This window comes from Convolutriloba macropyga, chromosome 3 (assembly GCF_964194025.1).
Source record: "Convolutriloba macropyga chromosome 3, txConMacr16.3, whole genome shotgun sequence".
Lineage (NCBI taxonomy): Eukaryota > Metazoa > Xenacoelomorpha > Acoela > Convolutidae > Convolutriloba > Convolutriloba macropyga.
This window is the reverse complement of record NC_134470.1, coordinates 79,727,919-79,746,256: the sequence shown is the minus strand read 5'-3', so window position 1 is coordinate 79,746,256 and position 18,338 is coordinate 79,727,919. Positions and strand designations below refer to the sequence as shown.

The 18,338-nt window shown below is 37.8% G+C and overlaps 2 protein-coding genes across 2 annotated transcripts in view; both read right to left on the bottom strand.

Annotated features, from left to right (window-relative positions):
- Positions 1-18,338, bottom strand: part of LOC142336504 (protein SSUH2 homolog) — a 611,495-nt gene that overhangs the window by 343,497 nt on the left and 249,660 nt on the right. The gene's annotated exons all lie outside the window — the stretch shown is intronic.
- Positions 111-18,026, bottom strand: LOC142337318 (calcyphosin-2-like). The gene is made up of 5 exons (XM_075386515.1): positions 17,688-18,026; positions 9,187-9,311; positions 8,730-8,965; positions 7,660-8,169; positions 111-786 (listed from the first exon to the last, which is right to left on the bottom strand). Exons 1-5 carry the CDS (start codon positions 17,987-17,989, stop codon positions 358-360), a joined length of 1,602 nt encoding a protein of 533 aa, XP_075242630.1. The 5' UTR covers positions 17,990-18,026; the 3' UTR covers positions 111-357.

Below are 18,338 nucleotides of genomic sequence, written 5' to 3'. Positions count from 1 at the left end.
CTGGGGCTGGGGGCGTGGGGATTGCAAATAATATGCATCCACTGGGAGGGGGGGGGGGGGGCACAAACGGAGAAGACCCGAATTCTAAACGCGTCATTGTTTATACAAACTTTAAGTAGAAATTATTTCAATTGAATCGTGGAAACATCTGATCACGTATACGTTAATGTTGTCAGAAATTTGCTCATTGTAATTGTGATTATCACTTGTTAATATACACTATATGAAAACATTTTGGACAATCGAAACTAATGACTAATTTTATTCTTTCCAAAGCACACTATTTACATATCAACAATAAGTACACTTTTAAAATATCTACAATCTCACAATTTTTTTTACCTTACCAATGCGATATTACTCAAATTGTACGCCCCAAGTTTCAGAAATCAGCTGATTAAATAGACTCGGATCACGGATACAGATACTAAGGACGAAATAGAAATCATTAAATGAGCCCCATGTCATTTCATCCAAAATTCTTCCAGATCGGTTCGAGAAGTATTCTTTAACATCTGGCAGAGACAGCTTTTGTAAGGACCGATACAGGCTTTCGCTTCTTCCAGATTTGTAAAACTTGAGGAAATTGTCCGGATTTGCAAAGCCAGTTCTCGTTGGATCCAATTTGAGCATTACTTTCTTTACCAGGAAGCTGTCGTCTTCAGGCAGTGATCCAAAAAACGCTTCCATAAAATGCTCAAAAGGCGCTTCATCATTGAAGGTTTTATCTTTGATTGAACTCCAGACAGTGTTTAAGTCTTCTGAGATTGTCAGAAATCCATAATCCTAAAATTTCAATGAAAAATTAGAGAAATTTTGTTGAAGATTTTTTCCAAGCTTCATGAAGCCATGTAATCATAGCCCAATAGCAAACAGCTACCAGAAAAAAACGCGTACAGTTATGTTAAGGTGCATGCAATTCCGAATGGAAACGACAGAAATCAGAAATGCAAAAATATAACCAACTAACGTCAGAAGAATTGATCTCAAACGACTAGTGGGAGCTCGAATTTATTGCAGCCTGTTTCAGTCGGCGGGGGGGGGGGGGTTAAAGTCACTCAGAGCTCAAATGACGTCATTAGAGGCTATCATATACCACTATAACCTCCAATAAAATTTTAAGTGAAAAACTTGCACCAATTTTGGCGCACTTTTCATTTGACTTTCAGTAGTGAACTGCCGCAACGTGAGTTCAGCAGGTGGCGCTTATGAAAGAGAAAGCTAGATGACGCGAGACGAAAAAGTCAAGGGCGTAAAAATTAGTCGATAAGTCAAAACGGTCAAACAAAAATTTTGCATGAAAAAGACTAGCACGTTTAAAATAATTGCTTTAAACTTCGTTCAAGAGCAGTTTAAAAAGTCACATAAAATTAGTTGGACAAAAGCAACGACGAAAAAGGAGCTGCAAAAATTGCCCTACCATCTCTTGAGAGAAGTTAACAATCCTAGAAAGAGCTAAATGAACGGTTACCTACAAAGAAAGAAACAGTCGAACGTTATGGATGAAATGAAATTGGAATCCAAATATGAAAAACAACAGCATTATGAATTAGGACAGCTAGTTCTACAACGAAACTGCCTCAAAGTACAGGATTGACGCGACAAACTCACAAAAAAATAGAAGAACTGCTGCAAATAAAATAACGCAATTGAAATCTTAAAATTGGTCTATAACAAGCTCTAATACAACCAATTAAAGCGCCTCGATGACATTAAACCCCCTCTCTTTTCACAACGAGTAGTTGCAATACATAGCCGACTACGTTCGGCTGAACTTCTCTCAAATCTACGGATGAGGTTTTAATTGGGTGGCCTTACATAAGCCAGGGAGGGGGTATAAAATGATGGTATTAGAGCATATAAAATACTAATATTAAGATTTCAATCTTGATTTAATTATATCTAAATTACTTGGCTGTGGTACTGCTTATTATCCTCAACATGGGCACAATGGCCGAAGAATGAAGGGAGCGTAAAAAAAATGCAACAAAAACTCTGCGAAATGTAGCTCTAAAGGGACGTTAGTATGCAACTCGAAATATGGGACGTCGAAGAAGCATACCCATCCAAAGGAACCAGCATCAATAAAAAAATCAACATAATAACCTCTCATTCATGTGAAAAAAATGGAAACTTTGGACTCACAGAACTGCCTATCTGAAAAACTAGGCGACAATTGGTGGCAAATAATTTGCCGTTCGCGAGAAAGTAACCACCACGAAAAGCTCAATCTCAGAATCGCTATCACTTCATTTCTCTTAAAAGTATATTTATGTTCGATCTACTTTGCTTCCATCACAGAACTTTAAAACAGTTCAAAAAGTGACACCAGCTCACAAGTAAAAACGGAAACCAACATTAGAATATCTTTTTTTTTCAATTGATTTCTATCTAAAAATATAACCGGCTAACGACGGTCGAATTGCTCTCAAACGACCGGCGAGCGATTGGCTTCGTCAGTAGCTAGGCACGGTTTAGTGCGGCTGGCTTTAGCTTAATTGAAGGGGTGTGGCAACAGTGGGGGGGGAGTCAATCTCTAAGAACCGCCCTTCGCGCCATAAGTGTAAGCCTCCAAAACAGATTCTGTGAATCGACCTGACGAATAGTGATCTGAAAGACTCTAAGAGCACTTAATTCCCGTTGGGCGCTACCTGTTCATCCCATTTTTGAGGACGAAAATTCAATGCGTCAGACGACACCCGATGGTCAACCGAAAAATCGCACAAAAAAAGACCGACAGGACTAATATAATTGCTACAAACTTCGTTTGAGAGCAAATAACAATGCATGAAGAGAATCATTTCAAACGACACGGACAGTTAATTTGTTTCTTTTTTAAACAAACTAGTGATGCTGGTGCTCACATTCTCTGGGGGTTCCAATGGCTCTCGTTTAAACAAATTGATTGGAACTGGGTAATCAAAATAACTTTGACATAGCTTTGATTTGACTTTTGTAGCAACCCACCAGCAATTAGCTCCGAAATGTACTATAAATGTGTCAACTCAGATCGTGAGGGACTTAGAAAGCGCTTTAAATAAACATAACCGACTAAACGTCGGAAGAATTGCTCTCGAACGACTAGTGGGAGCTTTAATCAATTGCAGCCTGTTTCAGTCGGGGGGGGGGGGGGGGGGGGGGGGAGTTCTCAAAATTCGGCTTAAAATAACGACAATACAGGTCAACATACCACAAAAAATATTTTAAGTGAAAAATGCCACCAGTTTCGGCGCACTTTTAATTTGACTTGTAGTATTAAATTGCCGCCAATTGAGTTCAACTGCTTGAAATTGTGATTGAGAGAGAATTGTGATCACGCGAAACGCAAAAAGTCAAGGGCGTAGAAGTCACTCGAAAAGTCAAAACGGTCAAGCAAAAATTTTGCATAAAAAAGACGCACACGTTTACAATAATTGCTTCTCTACGAGAGCTATTAAAAACTATTCATTCAGCAAAATGCAGAATTAGATGTGAAATGGACTCGAGGGATTTAGAGTAACTTTACAGGACGGTAATTTTGGTTAAAGCCATTTAAATATCAAAAAAATATTTAACTAATAAAGCAATTCGGTTCAAAATTACTGATAATGAGTCTAACAAATGATGTAATGCACAGAAAAGCAGTTAAAGAGCTGCGTCAAAAGATGAACCACCTGGCTGTTTTCAGGCATAAAAAGTCAAGCGAAAATAAGCGCAAGACAGCAGAATAATAGTACAGTAACATAGATACATTCGATTCACAGCTTCGCAGTTAAAAGTGTAATGAAAAAACGTTTGTAATGAAGTGTTGTTAGAAGTGTAATGAATTGGGCTGAAAAGGCTGACGTGCACTAATTTTGGTTGTAGCTAGCTGACGCACAGGTAGACTAGGCTCAATAGTCAGGAAAGGGTAGAAAAAACGGGATGATGCAACCTACTAACTAGCCGACCACACTATAATTTTTGTCTCCTCGTCACTATCGGTGACGATCGACGATCGTCCAGTGTTTGAAAAATGTTCCCTATAGAAAAGTTGAGGAGTTTAAGTTAGGAAATGTTTTACAGAAAAACATACTTACACTTATGATATTGGCGTAGAAGTCTAAACTGTAATACCCCGTCCCTCTATTGCAACAATCGATAATGGCCCCAAACACATTCAACGGCTTGGCTTCATTTGCAAGCTGATTTTGATTTTGTTTAGTTTAGTTTTAGTTCAAACTTTAGTTAAAAATTATTTCTTTACCAGGAAGCTGTCGTCTTCAGGCAGTGATCCGAAAAACGCTTCCATAAAATGCTCAAAAGGTGCTTCATCATTGAAGGTTTTATCTTTGATTGAACTCCAGACAGTGTTTAAGTCTTCTGAGCTTGTCAGAAATCCATAATCCTAAAATTTCAATGAAAAATTAGAGAAATTTTGTTGAAGATTTTTTCCAAGCTTCATGAAGCCATGTAATCATAGCCCAATAGCAAACAGCTACCAGAAAAAAACGCGTAAAGTTATGTTAAGGTGCATGCGATTCCGAATGGAAACGACAGAAATCAGAAATGCAAAAATATAACCAACTAACGTCAGAAGAATTGCTCTCAAACGACTAGTGGGAGCTCGAATTTATTGCAGCCTGTTTCAGTCGGCGCGGGGGGGGAGGGGGTTAAAGTCACTCAGAGCTCAAATGACGTCATTAGAGGCTATCATATACCACTATAACCACCAATAAAATTTTAAGTGAAAAACTTGCACCAATTTTGGCGCACTTTTCATTTGACTTTCAGTAGTGAACTGCCGCAACGTGAGTTCAGCAGGTGCCACTTATGAAAGAGAAAGCTAGATGACGCGAAACGCAAAAAGTCAAGGGCGTAAAAATTAGTCGATAAGTCAAAACAGTCAAACAAAAATTTTGCATGAAAAAGACTAGCACGTTTAAAATAATTGCTTCAAACTTCGTTCAAAAGCAGTTTAAAAAGTCACATAAAATTAGTTGGACAAAACCGACGACGAAAAAGGAGCTGCAAAAATTGCCCTACCATCTCTTGAGAGAAGTTAACAATCCTAGAAAGAGCTAAATGAACGGTTACCTACAAAGAAAGAAACAGTCTAACGTTATGGATGAAATGAAATTGGAATCCAAATATGAAAAACAACAGCATTATGAATTAGGACAGCTAGTTCTACAACGAAACTGCCTCTAAGTACAGGATTGACGCGACAAACTCACAAAAAATAGAAGAACTGCTGCAAATAAAATAACGCAATTGAGATCTTAAAATTGTTCTAATACAACATATAACAAGCTCTAATACAACCAATTAAAGCGCCTCGATGACATTAAACCTCCTCTCTTTTCACAACGAGTAGTTGCAATACATAGCCGACTACGTTCGGCTGAACTTCTCTCAAATCTACGGATGAGGTTATAATTGGGTGGCCTTACATAAGCCAGGGAGGGGGTATAAAATGATGGTATTAGAGCATATAATATACTAATATTAAGATTTCAATCTTGATTTAATTATATCTAAATTACTTGGCTGTGGAACTGCTTATTATCCTCAACATGGGCACAATGGCCGAAGAATGAAGGGAGCAGCATCAATAAAAAAATCAACAAAATAACCTCTCATTCATGTGAACAAAATGGAAACTTTGGACTCACAGAACTGCCTATCTGAAAAACTAGGCGACAATTGGTGGCAAATAATTTGCCGTTCGCGAGAAAGTAACCACCACGAAAAGCTCAATCTCAGAATCGCTATCACTTCATTTCTCTTAAAAGTATATTTATGTTCGATCTACTTTGCTTCCATCACAGAACTTTAAAACAGTTCAAAAAGTGACACCAGCTCACAAGTAAAAACGGAAACCAACATTAGAATATCTTTTTTTTTCAATTGATTTCTATCTAAAAATATAACCGGCTAACGACGGTCGAATTGCTCTCAAACGACCGGCGAGCGATTGGCTTCGTCAGTAGCTAGGCACGGTTTAGTGCGGCTGGCTTTAGCTTAATTGAAGGGGTGTGGCAACAGTGGGGGGGGGGGGAGTCAATCTCTAAGAACCGCCCTTCGCGCCATAAGTGTAAGCCTCCAAAACAGATTCTGTGAATCGACCTGACGAATAGTGATCTGAAAGACTCTAAGAGCACTTAATTCCCGTTGGGCGCTACCTGTTCATCCCATTTTTGAGGACGAAAATTCAATGCGTCAGACGACACCCGATGGTCAACCGAAAAATCGCACAAAAAAAGACCGACAGGACTAATATAATTGCTACAAACTTCGTTTGAGAGCAAATAACAATGCATGAAGAGAATCATTTCAAACGACACGGACAGTTAATTTGTTTCTTTTTTAAACAAACTAGTGATGCTGGTGCTCACATTCTCTGGGGGTTCCAATGGCTCTCGTTTAAACAAATTGGTTGGAACTGGGTAATCAAATTAACTTTGACATAGCTTTGGTTTGACTTTTGTAGCAACCCACCAGCAATTAGCTCCGAAATGTACTATAAATGTGTCAACTCAGATCGTGAGGGACTTAGAAAGCGCTTTAAATAAACATAACCGACTAAACGTCGGAAGAATTGCTCTCGAACGACTAGTGGGAGCTTTAATCAATTGCAGCCTGTTTCAGTCGGGGGGGGGGAGTTCTCAAAATTCGGCTTAAAATAACGACATTACAGGTCAACATACCACAAAAAATATTTTAAGTGAAAAATGCCACCAGTTTCGGCGCACTTTTAATTTGACTTGTAGTTTTAAATTGCCGCCAATTGAGTTCAACTGCTTAAAATTGTGATTGAGAGAGAATTGTGATCACGCGAAACGCAAAAGGTCAAGGGCGTAGAAGTCACTCGAAAAGTCAAAACGGTCATGCAAAAATTTTGCATAAAAAAGACGCACACGTTTACAATAATTGCTTCTCTACGAGAGCTATTAAAAACTATTCATTCAGCAAATTGCAGAATTAGATGTGAAATGGACTCGAGGGATTTAGAGTAACTTTACAGGACGGTAATTTTGGTTAAAGCCATTTAAATATCAAAAAAATATTTGACTAATAAAGCAATTCGGTTCAAAATTACTGATAATGAGTCTAACAAATGATGTAATGCACAGAAAAGCAGTTAAAGAGCTGCGTCAAAAGATGAACCACCTGGCTGTTTTCAGGCATAAAAAGTCAAGCGAAAATAAGCGCAAGACAGCAGAATAAGAGTACAGTAACATAGATACATTCGATTCACAGCTTCGCAGTTAAAAGTGTAATGAAAAAACGTTGTAAGAATTGGGCTGAAAAGGCTGACGTGCACTAATTTTGGTTGTAGCTAGCTTACGCACAGGTAGACTAGGCTCAATAGTCAGGAAAGCGTAGAAAAAACGGAATGATGCAACCTACTAACTAGCCGACCACACTATAATTTTTGTCTCCTCGTCACTATCGGTGACGATCGACGATCCGAACATTCCTTAGGAAAAACTAACATGACCCAAATTAACGCTATCGACGTCTTTTGAGGTCATCTCATAATATCAAATAATTAGCGCAGTTCAGTTGTACACTGACAATGATTCACGTCGATAAAAAGATGTTCAGCTATTATAAAGTACAGTGTTTGAAAAATTTTTTCTATAGAAAAGTTGAGGAGTTTAAGTTAGGAAATGTTTTACAGAAAAACATACTTACACTTATGATATTGGCGTAGAAGTCTAAACTGTAATACCCCGTCCCTCTATTGCAACAATCGATAATAGCTCCAAACACATTCAACAGCTTGGCTTCATTTGCAAGCTGATTTTGATTTTGTTTCTGAATCTCTATCAGTTTCAGATATTCACGTTTCTCTTGAACTGTCATCTGTTTTGACAGTATTGCTGTACTCGATTGTAAGATCGCAAATTTGGCACTTTCGTCAATCGCTGTAATTCGCAGCACCACACAATGTCTTGCTTGCTTTATAGAAGGAGGCAAGCAATTCTGCTCTTCTGTCATAAATACCAAATCAAAACCAGGTGTTATGTCGTGTATTCCATAAACTGCCTTTTCCATTTCAGGACCAGTGGATATGAATTTGGCTAGATTGACGTAATTGCTTCGTTCGATAAAAGGGAGTGATGTGTACCGTTGCTTTCCAAATTGTCGCAGTTCATAGACGACTATTGAATTGTCGTAATAGAAATAAATACCCGACAGTTCCTGAAAAAAAATGACCTAGATTTATAGACTGGGTTTATCCTCGAATTTCTGTGAAATGAACAATCGAAAATTTTCTAGCAAAACTTTTATAATTATTTTCACAGTTCGTAGATAAAGGCTTAATTGTCGGCAGGAGCAGCATTTTACATTTCAACTTTAGCCTTAGAAACTAGGGAGCTAGTTTAAAATTACAGCTCGTTACCTTTTTCGGTTGCGCAAAAAATGTCACCAATTCGAATGTAAAAATATCAGCAGGCACGCGTGTTATTTCTTTACAACGTGCTATTTTGCAACACATTGTTAGCAAGTAGAGAATACAAAAGCCACCGGGGGGAGGGAGGGGTACAGAATAGATCCAAGATTTTAAATGAAAACGCGGATCTATTCTGCACCCCCCCCCCCCCCCAGCTTAGTGGGCTTATATCTTTTACTCCCCCAGGCGCACCTGCCATTTTTTTACATAGTAACGCGCTATATAACAACATTTAATTTGTAACTGGGGGGCGTTAGAAAAAACTGGGGGGAGGGGGACAGAATAGATCCGAAAACGCAATTTTAACCTTTAAAGCCAAACTTCCATCTCTACAGACGACTCTGGCGTCAAACTGAACTCTTTTGCTCAACACAGCCTCATTGACAGTCTTGTCTGTGGGGTTAACAAGTGTCTGGTGCAAGTTGATAGGAGGCTTGTCTCCTTTGGTCGCTCCCAGTCTCATGCGAGAGGAGGATGGCCGACTGGAAGCACGTGAGACGTCTTGAGCAGGGTCACATAGCACAGATCTCGATAGCTGATCAACTAAAATTTCAAAGCAAAATAATATGAATTGATTTTCCAACGCTTGAATTTCTAATATTCTTTTACATAAGGGTAATATAACTCGTCCTGGTGAAACAAGCCAATAGGCCAAAACGAAAACTCTGTAGTCATAACTCCGAATAGGTAGTATTGTAGTTGAAACATCTTTCGACAACTCAAAATACTTTTCGGTCGAGTGTCGATGGAATTTGAGAACTTACCCAAAATGGCTTCAAACAGCACTGCTTTATTCTTCCAGTAAAGGTCATCGTACTTGCCCAAGAACTCATGCCTCGGTACATTGAATGACTCGACGAACACAAGTCTGCTACTCGCTGGTTCCCTGCTTAAAAAACGATAATGATATTAACAATCCAGATCTTTATTTTTATCCAGATCTGTCCCCTTCTAAAAATATCCCACAGAGAATAAGGCTGTTAAATGTCAAGCAGTTTTCGAATTCTTGCAGTACCAGAATATTCTTGCTGCAATTATTGAAACATACCCGGCAGATTGCCGGAAAATAGCCACCGTTGATTCCAATAAGCATGATTGGGATTGAAAGAATAGATATTGAAAAAAAAAAAGATTTTTGTACAAAAGCATTTTTTAAGTCCGATTTATTTTGATGACATTTCGTAGTTGAATATACTTCTGTTTCTTAGAGAGAGGCTACAGGGGCTACTATCAATACCAATAAGCATTAGAGAGAGGTAACTAAGACTTATAGGAACGACGTTAAAATAGCGGGCATCTAAAATTGGGCTTTATGGGTTTATTCCGTTTCTAATTCTGACTTCAATTTTTTATACTGACTCTGTTCATTTTGAATTGCTTTGCTGAGCAACTGATGTTCAAATTCACTTTTAGCAGAATGAGAGAAGAGAGAAACTAGCCTAGAGAAGTCAAAAAGATTTCACGCAAAATGTCGAAAAAGCGGCAAAATGGTAAAGCGAAAAAAAGTTCGACGAAGTAAAAAAAAAATAGGAGCGCTATATTAGCCGGCTGAGAAGATGAGGGCGGCTATTAACAAGAAAGCTGTTGCACAAGAAAAGAATGACACACACTATAGATTGATCAGTAAAAACTGAATCAATTCCGCAGGAAACATCCGTCCAGAAGAATGCAAATGGCTCAGAATTAAAAACCTAACCACACCTATGTAAGCGATGGAAGTTAACATTAAAAAACATTGTCGATTTATTGAAAAAACTATCAGAGTCTAACTTTTTTAAATTTTATTATAATAAATTTAAGGTATGCTTGGTTGGGGAACTCATTGTTGAAATCATTTCTAAGTTCTGTCGATTCTCAGAAAGTTTTCTTACGATCAGCCTTGTGCCCACAAATCACCATGGTGCCTACGCAATTGAGCATTTGCCTTTTGTTTGTTCCCAGAAACCCTACCAATCGGGCCTTCAAAATTTCGTCATCATGAACCCACACAATCGGGAATCAGAGTCTAATGGAATTTTGAAACAACAATCAGCCGTGTGCATCTGCACTTTCTTACAGCTTGATGCCACCTTCAAAAACGGATAGAGGAATACGTGGTAGCTCCAACTATTGGTAGGCACGTTTAGATACCCGACTGCCTGCTTTTAGTTATTAGACCTTCGGGGTTCGCGACAGGAGATTGATTGGGTCAGTTCCTTAGACTACCGTGAGACGCGCCCGAGGTTTGTCCAACGAGAGCATCCGCGTAGAGATTCTATATCATGCTTTCCGACTTGTCTGCTTTTACTTTGGGATCAGCCACGCTTGTCGTCTCGATTATTTATAACGCTCTTCTTGACTTTATGTCGCCTGCATTTCTGGCAGCATTTTTCTGCTAGTGTCCAGAGTCTAAACTCAGCATGTGCAAGCTTTTGATTTTTCAGTACTTGTTTCTTCCTTGTCTGTCAATTTTTGCAGATCTACTGCCACGTTTTTAAGGAGGTTTTCCACCAGTCTACTGTTTTAACGACTTGTTACAGCAATTCAAGGGGCAGCCAAGCAGTGTTATAGTTGATATCTCAACTACATCAGAATCTAACTCCTTTTATTTGCAAAAGTTTCCAGTTATTATCTTCCTGACAATAACACGTGCTTTCTTTAACACTGCACACTGCATCTATATCAGTTTCTTCAGATGCTTGTTTCAAGGCCATAAAATAAGATTGGTTTTATGAAGACTTATCAGTCCACACTTTGCTTTCCATCTGAATGTTCTACTGACTACTGCTGCGTTGAGCTTTGCTACTGGCAATCTTTCCTTTTTCTATTAACTCAAACTATTTAAGCCAGACAATTCAGTCTGTGGTTATAATACTGCCGAGGTATTTAAACTCCCGCACCACTTAACCTCTGAGAAGAGATGTGAGATAGTAACTGCTACGATCACCTATGTATAAACCATTAATTAGCCTGAAAGAGGGTTGACCTTGATTGGTCTAGCAGTCAACGAAGGCGAGAAACAATCAAAAAAAGTGACAAGAGGAGGAAGAAGATTGAAACCCAAAATGTAGAACGAGATGGTGGAGACCAAGACCGATAACCTTATGGAGAACAATTCCTCTGGCCGGTAAACAATTTCAAAGCTCGACGGGAGCAGACAATCTGACCTTAAAGCTGAGCCTGTGCTATTGAGAAGACAGCCAGTGACATGGCTGATAATCTCTTTGCTCGGTATAGTTACAAAATTTATAGTTATAACCTAACCTACTAAGAAAACTAGAAAAAGAGTATGTAGAAGACCTTAACAAACATAGCCGGCAGATTGCCGGAATAGCTGCGAAAGAATAGACTTGCGTGCCGTATAATAAAGATAGAAACAGATACAGATCTAAATTGAAAAAAATCGACGCCGCTCAAAAATCTAGGTAAAAACCTTCAGCGATAAATTAATAAAGCTTGTTAAAATTCATTCCGCACACACCTTTTATTAGGAACCTTCACTGCATATATGAGTTCCTTTGACCTTAAATTAATTCAATTTAAACTTAAAGTTTTGAAGTGCAAAAATCATTTTATTGAGCGAGGTAAGTCACGTATGATCAAAATCTAATCACGCAAATGCCTTAAATACTTTCTCTCGAGAGATTGAGAAATGACGTCACGCGCGCAAACGCCGTTAGTGAGAGGAAGAAGTCAATCAGAAAATTTGACCTTTTCAGCTTTGCTGTGTGAACAAATGTAAAACGAAAAAGAGCGTCAGACGACGAAACAAAAAAACATAGCAGGACAAGTCCTGACGAACAATTCAAAGATTTTTCATTGACTAAACAGAAAAACTAGACCTAGAATGGACTATGAGTGGATTGAGAAAACAATTTTTAAAAAATCAGATAAAAAAAAACAAAATATTAATGTCAAAATGCCGCATGTGAACAAAAAAAACCACTAGCGAGAAATGAAAATTTAATCCAAAAACAAAAAACATAGCAGGACAAGTCCTGACGAACAATTCAAAGAATTTTCATTGACTACACAGAAAAACTAGACCTGGAATGGATTATGAGTGAATTGAGAAAACCATTTTAAAAAAATCAGATAAAAACAATAAGAAAAAAACTGAAAATCAATGTCAAAATGCCGCATGTGAACAAAAAAACCAGTAGCGAGAAAGTAAAATTTAATTCAAACAAAAAACTAGGCCTAGAATGAGAATGAGCTAGAATGAGCGAAAACCATTTAGAAATCCGATCCAAAAAATCGAAAAAACAGTAAAAATCAGAGTGAAATTGCCGCATGTGAACAAAAAACCACTACCGAGAAACCGAATTTTTGTTCAAACACCATTTTCGCACTCCAATTTGACTTCAAAAATCAATGTGTGAACAGATCTTTAAAAAAAGACAGCGCCCCAATACAATTCAAATTCTTTGAATTGTAAAAAAACCAAGAGCACCGCAATATAGCTTCGCTCAGCTTACAGCTTCGCAGCTATAATCAGAAGTCTTGCAATCTGGGTTTTTGAAAGTAAAGACACGGAAGGAATTCCAGCTGACTGTAATCAGAGATCTTAACGCAAACGCAACACAGTAAAGAGATGCAAGATCATCACCCAAACACATTGGAATACTCCTTCCTGAAGATGAAAATGGAATGGTGAAAAGACACAATTGATTACAGAGATCAGCCCTTGCATCACAAATAGAATGTTTCAGGAAAAAAACTAAAAATTATCTAGCGACATCAGTAAAAGATCCAGCAGAAATGCTTTTGCTTCGCTCATAGAACTCATTATAAATTCAGTACTTGATATTTTCCTGGATAGACAAGATCGTTATCATCGTGGTGCCGCATTAAGGGTAAAGATCTCCTAAAAAAAATCATGCGAGCCAGCCGTAAAAGACTTGAAAAAGACGTCAGAACAGACGTCAAACAAAAAAGTGAAAACGTCTGCCAAACAAGAAAGTTCAAAAATGCGCTGTACTGTAAAGGCAACCAAAATTGATCCCGCGAAGATAATGGGAACGTACCGACTGACCATTGAACAAAACACTCGACCCAAGCCGAAACTGAAACTCTGCCTGAAAGAAAATCCGTACAACTATATATAGCAAGGAAAGTCAGTAATAAATTCAAAAGAGATGAACGTAGCAAGAAAATTAGGAAGATTACAGCTGACTGTCAATAACTAGCAATCGAAATCTGTTTAGAACTAGGTTTAAAATGTACTAAAATTACAGGACACGCGAAATATCAGAAGGACAAAAGCTCTCAAAAAGGAACTCAGGTGCTATCGAGTGTCATGGATTGAGACAAAAGAGACGAAAAAAATGCCTATCAACAGTGTTTCATGAATATTACAGAATTTTACAGATAAATTACCAAAAGAGCCGTCCCAGGGGCAGCAGGAAAGCAGGAGGGCATTGTGGAATTACAAGTGACATTCAAAGAACATAGGTCCCATCTTGACCAAAAACCGCATCCTGTGTTAAAGAGGGAGTGTCACAGAAATACAAAGGGGACCAAAAAGATCAGGAAATATTTATGCTTGGCAAAGAGGGAGAATCGATTATTTGACTGTAATGGAATTGAACCATCTCCAGTTTGTTTTCAGAAAATGTAAAGTACGCATCAAGCAAATTGGCTGCTCCATAGCGTAGTATAGACAGCAAGAGAAAAGAAGTAAGAATTTTATGCTGTTCATTGATCTCGTAGAAGCCTTCGGCTTTGTTGATAGAGGCGCTCTCATGGGTAAACTGATCGAAGAAGGGATTTTAAAAGAAGCCAGAATAAAATGGCCAGGTAAATGGCGCCAGAAAACAAGTTTTTTCGAGAGGGTTTATACAAAGCTCTGTGTTATTGGTCCAAATATCAACAAGATCTGTTCAAACTCTTTCATTCAAACAATAACACGCCTAGCGTATGCAGATAACCTAGAACTACTGGCATTTATTCCGTTGGAATTGACGGAGACTTGATCGACTCAATGAAACATAACCGACTAAACGTCGGAAGAATTGCTCTTGAACGACTAGTGGGAGCTCTAATCAATTGCAGCCTGCTTCAGTCGGTGGGGGGGAGGGGTAGCCTAAATGGGACTAAGAAGTTCTATAGTGGGCTTCAAATAACCACATTAGAGGTTAACATATACCACTATTAAGATTTAAAGTAAAAAAAATGACACCAGTTTCGGCGCCATTTTCATTTGACTTTTAGTATTAAATTGCCGCCAATTGAGTTCAGCTGCTTGAAATTGTGACTGAGAGAGAATTTTAGATCACGCGAAATGCAAAAAGTCAAGGGCGTAAAAGTCACTCGAAAAGTCAAAACCGTCAAGCGAAAATTTTGCATCAAAAAAAAGACACACACGTTTACAATAATTGCTATGAACTGCGTTCAAGAGCAATTAAAGAGGTCAAGGAACACAGAAAGATTTCCCCTTCAGAAACCGTACATAATATGCTATGAAAACCACTAACCTCGTGCACTCAAACATTAGAATTGACGGAGGAGTAATACGTATTACTTAAACAACTCGATATTAGCAGAACTAATCAATGTTACCGACAGCACAGTATATTCAGCCGAGCGATGGATAAAAACAAAACAAACAACTGAAACCTTGTGTCGTCGACATTCAATGCAGGATTACTCGGGACACAAAAAAAATCGTGCTCTGCCAAAAAAAGAATATCTCATCTCTTATTATATGTGGCTTTCAAGTAATGATCTCCTGAATTTAGTCGACCTCTATTGGCCTTCCATGAGTTCAGGAAATAACCAATTGCTTGCACAAGTGACCTCGTTTTCTTTAGCAAGACAAGACATGAATGATCAGAAAGCAGTCTAATCTGCCTCCACCAGTTAAAAACAATATATATCTAGGACTTCACTATGTAGAATATGCAGAAATGCTAAACGTCGTATCGCCATCTAAATTGAATTGGCTAACGTCAGACGAAATCCTGAGTCATTAAATTCAATAACCTCATTGCATTTTAACATATACAACTAACTAACCACAACCATAGTGAAAGAAAATCACCATGTAGAATATGCAGAAATGCTGAACGTCGTATCGCCATCTAAATTGAATTGGCTAACGTCAGACGAAATCCTGAGTCATTAAATTCAATAACCTCATTGCATTTTAACATATACAACTAACTAACCACAACCATAGTGAAAGAAAATCAATTTCAGCTCACTTTTGATTTGACTTTCAGTAGTGAGGAAGTTGAAATATTTGATTAAATGAAAAGGTCATAGCGAACAAAAACTATGAAACAATGCAGCCCTGAAATCTTTTGGAAAAACAAGCTTTAATTTTGCACAACTGCATTGAATTGACACAGTACCACAACGCATTCAAAGACAATTTTAAGGGTAGAACCATTGCTGGAAAAATTTTCACAAGAAGGAAGAGGCAAGGAAAATAGATGAAAAAATCTTTAAAAAAAGAATTCAAATGACTTACACCTACTCAAAAGTCTTTATGAAAAATGAAAAAGACTAAGCAATAAATCGTTGCAACTAAACCTATACACGAATACAAGACAAAAACCCGAGACAAATACGTAAAACAAACCTAAATGCTACAAAACTCAACAATTATATAAAACTGCTTCACTTCAGAAATAACACCAAAAACATTCAGACTAGAAAACAAGCTGAAACAAAAAAAAACAGAAATATTAGGACACAGCTGAAAAACTGGATAAAATTTTACTGGAAAAGGTTTTTCTACATATTACAAGCTAACCTTCGCATTTTCACTGGTCACTCTCCGACACAAACAATTGACTAACAAACCCAGACGACGATCATGGGTTTCCTATCCTAATTCGAAATGGACAAGACGATTTGTGTGGACGGTGCCGTAGCACAGAATGTTTCAACATACGTCTCAAGCTTGTCAATCAGTTTTTTGCCAGAACATGAAAAACTCTTTGCACGATCGTTTTTGCGCAACTCAACTTAAGCAATTTTTCCCCAGTAACTTTGGCCACGCACTGCTTAAATTTGAAAACTTTCGAAAAAAACTTAGCCACAAACTTTAAAGCCATAAAACAATTAGGAACAAACAGACATTAGAATTGAAAAAATTCCTTTATCTCAAGTATCTTTGTTTCACGTTGTCCTTATAATTGGAACTTATCCGATGTTTCAAACAAACAGATTTTCAAATGACCCAGGTGATTTTCATAATTTAGCTTAACTGCTCAGATATTTAAAAAAAACATTTGATCTTTCTTAATTCAAAAAGTTATGAAAAGTCAGTTTTTTCTGTTGAAGCAAATAGTCTTTCTTGTAGAGGGTTCAACTTGAACGTAAATCACTTTGAGCGGCAATTCAAGTGAATCCAGCAAAAATTGAATCTAATATATTGAAAATGTTTCGTCTCTTAATCGTTTACAAAAAATGGTTCTCAACAATTTTTATTGTATATCAAGGCCATCACTATTGTTTGTTTCAGAAACTAAGGGTCCAAGGAAACTGGAAAACTTTAAATGTTTCTTTCTTGAAGAAATTTTAGATTTTTTTCTAAATTTACGACTGTTATCTTTCAAAAATGTTTGTTTTTATTTATATCGAAATGCAAACAAGAAGTTGAAAAAAGGACTAAGAGGAAGAAAGAACACTTAAAACGTATACGAAATTTTACAGTTTTATGTCGTTTCGATGTTTCCTTTTCTAAAGTAAAAATTTGTCTTGCGTTTTGCACTTTGTTTCGCTATAACACAAATTTTATAAACCAATATAGTTGCACAAATAAAATTTTACAAATATATCATGAGTGTAATTTATTAACACCTCAACCCATTTATTTCTTTTTGTTTTACTTTAAACAACTCCACCTTCTCAACCTGCGACAAAAATTGAGGATTTTATACAAGGTGCACATCAAGCTGGCCAGCAGTAGTTACAAATATGGCAGGTAGCCATTGGTGCAATAGACTTTCTCTCCATCAATTGGAATTGAAACAGACGAAAAATGTTAAAAGAAACGCGGCATTTTTTTCAGTATGAGTAATGCAAAGCGAACTATGAGAAAAGCGCAAATTTTAATTGATGCTGCGGCTATTAATTATGTCGATGTTCAGCTTGATCTTCCTCAATAAAAGAGCAACAATAGATGTCTTCAAAAAACCCGCTAAAACTAGACGTACATTGAAAGTAATCCGTTCTATGCACACTTCAACATATGAAATTTAGAAAACATTATAGTGTCGTAGGTAAAATTGATTATGCTCAATTATGCTGTTATTAGGAATGGCAAACACGGTACCTTACAAGTGGGTTTTGCATCTCTCCAATGTTTTCCAACTCCGGGACAGCATTTTTAGGTGTGACCATTTTACCCCTTTCAGAAAACCTGGGATCTCTGGGTATACTCCGATTTGCCGAAACTCCCCAGCTAACTGTGGATGAAGTGTCAGGGGTGTTTAGTTTGATATCCCACACGTTTGTTGCTTTCTTCTGGGGATAATCAATGTCGTCTCGTTCTTTTGGGAGATTAAGGGGCGGAATGTTCATACTCGATGAGTCGGGTTTTCTGCCTCTTGTACTCGTGATTCGAGGTGGGGGCATGACGAACCTGAAATTTTGATAAACTTTTATGAAGTTTATTTGGAGAAAAGAGATCAACAGTAGGGTGGGAAACGCAGTGGTGGGGGGGGGGGGGAGTCTTCAAACTCTAAGAACCGCCCTTCACACCATAAGTATAAGTCTCCAAAACAGATTCTGTGAATCGCATACTTGGAGACTAGTGAGCTGAAAGACTCTAAGCGCACTTAATGCCCGCTGGGCGCTACCTGTTTATCCCGTTTTTGAAAACGAAAAGTCAAATGCGTCAGACAAAAAAATCGGTTAAGCAAAAAATCGCATAAACAAGACTGACAGGAATACTATAATTGCTAAACTTCGTTTGAGAGCAATT